General features: G+C 41.0%; 1 protein-coding gene across 1 annotated transcript; it reads right to left on the reverse strand.

Moving 5' to 3' along the window:
* Positions 1 to 24: 24 nt before the first annotated feature.
* On the reverse strand, positions 25 to 862 carry LOC111075691 (proteasome subunit beta type-5). Its single transcript, XM_022369146.2, has one exon. It carries the CDS (start codon positions 851 to 853, stop codon positions 110 to 112), a length of 744 nt encoding a protein of 247 aa, XP_022224838.2. The 5' UTR covers positions 854 to 862; the 3' UTR covers positions 25 to 109.
* Positions 863 to 6,381: the final 5,519 nt, after the last annotated feature.

Below are 6,381 nucleotides of genomic sequence, written 5' to 3' on the forward strand. Positions count from 1 at the left end.
AATTAGACACACACATTTCTGATAGTCAGCGCATTCGAAATTCTTTTTTAATTATTTGTTGTAGGTAAAAAATTAAACAAACAAAAAGGTAACATCTCGACTGAAATTACTATGGATCAATGTGGCTCAGAGCATCCAGACTGTACTTCTTATGCAGCTCCATACAGTCCACTTCGCGGACAATTCTATGGGCCACTGGCCCGACGTGATACAGCACCACCAGTCCTCCCGTGTAGACGTCACAGACGGTGGCCTGGTAAAGCGACTGCAGGGCCAGATCGAAGGCTTCCTCGTCAGTCAGGTCAAAGCGATACATCGGGTCGAGGATGCCCAGTGCGTTACTCGCTCCACTGCCCACGGAAAACTTCTTCCCATTGATGTTCATGCCGTCAGAGTCCACGTAGACAAGGGACGGACCCTTTGGCGAATAGCCAGCCAGCAGCATGCCCATATTCAGGCCCGTTCCGCGGTGCATGTCAGACACGTTGCAGATCATCTTGGCGGCAGCGTTGACGGACATCGGCCTCTTGTAGCGCAGCTCGTGTAGGCGGCACTCGCGCGCCAGCACCCGATACCAGTATTTGCAGTCAGCCGCACCGCCAGCCAGAGTGCCCACAATGTGATTGCTGATCGGCACGATCTTGTTGATTTTTTGGGAGCTCACGTTTATGCCAATGGATGAGCGTGAGTCCGCGCATAGGACAATCCCACCCTGGTACACAAACCCGAGAGTGGTGGTGCCGTGATCAATCTTAATGCTCGCATTCGTCAAATCTGGTGTGCCAGGGATTGGAGCCATCAGTCGGTATGGGTTGCTGAAATTGCTGGTGCACTCCTGAAAATTCTCGTCCATCGGATTCAGGAAATTTAAGCAGTTTGTATTTTTAAGTACAGAATTGAGGCCGCACAGCTCCTCCAATGACATTTTTTGTTCATTTAATAATACTCGTATTTTCGTATTTAATGTTTATAATGGATACATTTGTTTTAATAGTTTAAAAGAATTTTTGAAATGTGAAGCAATGTGAATTTTTTATACACAATTCGAGTGTTTGGAATTGTAATTTTATTACGAAATTATAAATAAACTAAATTCCATTTAAGTCTAACTAAATTTTGCTCAAAGAAATACTTAATAAAGTGAATTTACCTTAATCCAATTATAAAAATTCGCTTGGAATTTCATGAATTATTTTTAAGACTTATAAATCCAAATATTTCCATATAAATGTGCGAATATTCAAAAAAAAAAAATATATATATATTGCACTTATTTTAATGCCCAAAGAGCAAGCTCAACTGCAACATATTTTCACATTCACCTGAGCTGAATCTAATAATCTAATATATGCAAGCAATTTTGCATTTACAATATACTCGTGGCTGGTGTTACATTCGGTGTTTACATTTTCAATTTCATGCATATATGTACATTTTCATATTTGTCTGCCTTTTTTTGGCATGTGCCGGATTAGAATATGTTTGCCATGGGTTTTATGAGTTTTTGCCAGTTTATGAGGTACTCGCCAAGAAACGAGAAGCGGGTACCGAAAATTGAATATTAAATAACCTCGAGCAATAAACAGAATTACAATGTGTAATGTGTAATGTGGGATGAGGTACGAGTATATGTAAATTGTTTATGATATTAATATCCGTTTGTTTGTGCAATCATTTAAAAAGGATTACGCGATAAGCATCCGACTGCGGTAATTGATAAGCGTTTATGGAAGGGCGGAAATTATTATCATTTAAATTAATTCGGCAATAAGAGAACTCCTTAGAAATATTAGTAGCTGCCGCACCGCAAAAGATAAACCATTTGAGCCCCAGATGGGCGAGAAACCCTTAAACACCGAGTATCCTGGCCTTTACTTATGGGCCAAAATGTTGGGGTAATCAATTTTAATGCGCCCTCGACCCAACTTTCTATATACATTTGGAACCATTGAAATGTGTGCGGCCTGCCAGAGGTTAAAGCGTTTTGTTGTATTGCCAAATTTGCTGCTGACCAGCGCTGAAGGGGGTTTGGGTACGCAGAGAACCACATTGTCAATCAGCAAATTCCTTCCCCTCTGTCCTTGGGCTATTTGGCAAAGTCGGAATGGCAAACACTTGGACAGCACGTCCCTGTTTGGTCTTTGCGTTCGGGTTTGGGTTTGCGTTTGGGGGTTTACCACCTGGACAGAGCCCCTTCACCATCACCACCTTGGTCCGCAATATGGCCAAAATTTATGCATTGCTGTTGACTTATTAGGGACTGCCTCCCGCCCTTGCCCTGTTCCTCTACATGTATCTCCCTCTCTGGAGCCTCTGCTATTTGTGCTGTTGATTCGCTTTGATTTGGCCGGGATGCCCCAGAGCTAGCCAACTGTGTGTCACAGTTGCGCTTTACATTCGGTTTCGGGTTCCCTCTGGGCAATGTGTTCTCCCTAATAGTTGCTAATTATGTTTAATTATTCATTTGTGATTTTGAATGGGCCAGACTTGCCCTCCAGGCACGCATCTTCCTACATCTGCAAGGATTCCGACAGCATATGGTTTGCTTTCATTTGAATAGCTTTCTTTAATTTCAAACTTATTTATTTAAGCCATATCCAAGCACCTCCAAATAATCATCCAAGATACAGGATCACAGCACTTTCGTATTATTCAATAATTATTTGTATCATTTCCGATTTGATACCTTCTCTTATCCATCGCTTAGCTTCATTCAAAACGAAACTTTTTCTAGTTTCGAGTTTTTAGAGAATATCCCTGGGGAGTCTTGATTCCTCGGCTAGGCGAGACTGACACCTGAGACAACCTGAAAAAATATTTATAAATTAGTTTGTGAATATCTGCATAGATATGAAAAAATCGTATCTCTTTGATATGACACTAGAGTCTGAATATTCTGCAACAAGAGAGGCAATTGTTAATCATTACATTCTCCATTCATACTAAACTCTTAATAAAGATAAACCTAAACCTAAATAAGCTTTTGCTTCTCAAGACAACCCCAGACAACGTGGCAACAATTCAACCTTGAAGTGGGAGGGGGGGTTTAATCACAAGCACCAAGACATGCACGCATATCTGCATATCTAGGATGCCTCCATGCCTCGTCGTTGCTCCACCGAGATAGAAATAACATAATCACATGCGTTGCTGCAATTTCCGCTGCATATTTACAAGCACAGAACTGTCGCCAGGCAGCTCCGATGATATACTGCGATTCGCAAGCTGTAAATTTTGACTTTCAATGCTGTGACTATGCTGTGCAGAAGGGGAATTTGACATTTACTAATTGCCAGATTATGCCAGGGACGCAAGAAAATCCACAAGAGCAGTGGGATTAAATGCCTGGAATCATCAGCCCCTGAGGACTAGAACTTCGTTGTGAAAGTTTTCTGCCAAAGAATCTCTCTCATATTCATACTATATGCCCTGGGTATGTTCATTACGGGGCACATTCAAACAAAATGGGTTAAGCTGTACTTTGCTCTTAAGGGGGAGAGCTCGACTAACTTCGATTTCCGTGCAGATAAAGCTTGCCGAGGCTGTCATCGACGGGATTAATTAATCAACGTTATGCCTGTCAATCGAGGACTGTGCTAGCCGTGTCTCTTTCCCACAGTTCCTGTCGTTCGATGGCATTTGATTTCCTGCCTTGGAGAATATCACTTTCGCAAATTGAAGTTGCTTTTTTCTGTCATTCTCCTGCACACACAGACGGAGGTTGCTTCTGCTGTTGCAGTTGGATGTGGCATGCTTCATGGCAACTCATGCATATTCATTGTTTACAAGCAGCACACTGCCACACGACCAGACAACAATCTCTCAAAAGCAGTACCTGATTTCTTTTGAAACCACATTCCTCCCTTCTCCCATCTCCTTCTCTGCCACAATTAGACATTTGTTTGCTACCCCTTATACCTACATATATACCTATGTATGTGGGAGTATGTAACCAAGCTGCTTTGAATTTTTGAAATGCAATGACCATTAGGAGTCCATTCTATTTTAACGAGCAACTCACTCGTCATAAGCTTGGCATTTATGTAATTTGTGGCAATTAACCAAAGAGTATTTTGTGGCAGAAATGTAACCAGTAACCAGTGTAAATTTGCACAAGAATTTGTTAAATTTAAGCATGCAATTTTTTTCTTTTTATGCTAAAACTCTTAACCATAATTGAATTATATATGGCAGGTGCATAAGGAAACAAGCAAAAAATAGGGCTAGCTAGTGGGAGTATCAGCCCCTAAATAAAGTCAAAGACACATCTGTGAATTTAGCTTTGCCCCCTCTGGCCCCATGGCAATTGCTATTTTAAATGTTTATCAGCTCTTTGTTGGCACATAAGTATCTGTTGGATTACCTACTTTTATTGCCAATTACCAGATGGAAAGACATTTGCATATCCAGATGAACACTTCGGATCCGCACACAACCTGTAACCCACCCACCCAACTTTTGTTTTCAATTTATATTTATTTATTTGCCTGGAGAAGCATAAATTCGATGTCGCCGCATAACAATCATAATCTTCGATATAATTTCCACTTTATGGTTGCCTTGTGGTAACACAATAAAAATATACACATTGATATGTTTTTATGGATGCAAAAAACACAAGAAGTAAACACATAAACAATGAGCAGTGACATCAAAGAGCAATTCCAATGTAAAATTATCAAGACACCAGCAGGACACACACACACACATGCTAACCATTTCATTTCATATTTTTGTCATACCCATACCCATATGCATTGACTGCTGTCTCAATAGACAAAAGGTTTCAGCACGAATACGTATCACATAATTTGACAAAATCCATAAACCATAAATTCTTGGCAAAGCCAGCACTAAAAGAGCCGCCGCCTTCTCCTCACAGTCGGAGAGATTGTCTTTCGGCCGAAAGAAAACTGTCTCGTAATCGTTGGCAATAAAAAGCAGCCCAGAAGCAGGCCCATAAAATAATATCAAAGTCAGTACGTCTCATCCGAGTAGTTGCCAACATTGGCCTGTCCGCCTGTACACATAAAAATCACATAAACCCATAAATCGTCATCAGACCGCAACAATCACGACTATTAGGTTAAATCAACCCAAAGACACAAAAACCGAAATCAACATGAAATATATTTAGTGCTCACTTTCAGGCATTTATCATGCCATGTTCCACTGTATTAGACGCCCAATTAGAGTGATTATGCCAGAGCTTAAATGAGCCGGCTTCTCAATTCAGGGCACAAAATGTTGCACAAAATAACGCATTAAATCGGCGTTCCAAATAATATAAATATTTGCAAACTGTGGGCCACAAAGCACCAGCAACATATTGTCTACATGGCTAAAATAGTTGTGAGTTCTTCTTTTTCGGTTGACTGTGTGTGCATTTATGTAGTAGAGCACACGGGGAAAATACGTTTGCTTTTTGGGGAGGGGACTATTCTGGAAAACAATTTCGACTGATTTTTGGGCCAAACAAATTTAATAATGGCACCAAATTTACTTTTAAATTAATTCGTAATTCTTACCTTAAGCTTTAAGTCACATTGTTCATTGCGTTCAATTCGAAATTTAATTTAAAGACATTTCAGTACGATTTTGTTCCGCTTTCTTTTGCCTGGCAAGTGCTGAAAAGAGATGAAGAGGGTGGAATGAATGGGAGAGGCAATGCTGCACAATTTAATTATACAGTTAATTTGCTTAAATGGTTGACGGCTGGCACAGCAATTCAAGTGTTGACAGTGCGAATTGCCAGATGAAATAAAAAGAGGAATATTGCATCAGAGTTTGTGGCGCAAAAAGGGAATCCCTCCCCCTCTTCTTTTCGACCAAAAAAACTTTGTTTGATTCCAAACAAGAATGAAGGAAACGAAGTGGAGGAGGACGATGATAGCGCTGCTCTCTGCATCAAACACATGCAGACAGGTTAAGCGCTTGATGCCCGGGCGCGCGCTGCCACCCTCTGCCACTCTGCCTCTGGCTCATTCTCGTGCATCTCCTTCAACATGCAGCGGTTATTAAATTTGGGCCCTTTTGTAAGTTCTCGTCGCTCTCTCGTTGCAGCTCCTGGGATATGTGGTATCCTCAAACACCTTACGGAGTTAGTTGGCCTAACTAAGTTTGGGCAAAGTTAAGGCTCAACTTGGAATCCCCGTGCTACCCCAAAATGCGATTAGAATCAGGCAAACTTTATGCGCAGCATAACAGAGGCAAGGAGGGTGTAAAAGTATTTAAAGCCTGCAATGGGAACCAGAGAATATTTGAATGTAGAAGAACTTGTATTGAATCAATGGATTTGTGATATATTGTAGTGCCCATAAGTACCGTACCACTTGCTCTTGTCTTTTGCATCAATTGAATCTCCTCACGTTCAGCGTAAGC

Source organism: Drosophila obscura, unplaced genomic scaffold (genome assembly GCF_018151105.1).
Source record: "Drosophila obscura isolate BZ-5 IFL unplaced genomic scaffold, ASM1815110v1 contig_200, whole genome shotgun sequence".
Lineage (NCBI taxonomy): Eukaryota > Metazoa > Arthropoda > Insecta > Diptera > Drosophilidae > Drosophila > Drosophila obscura.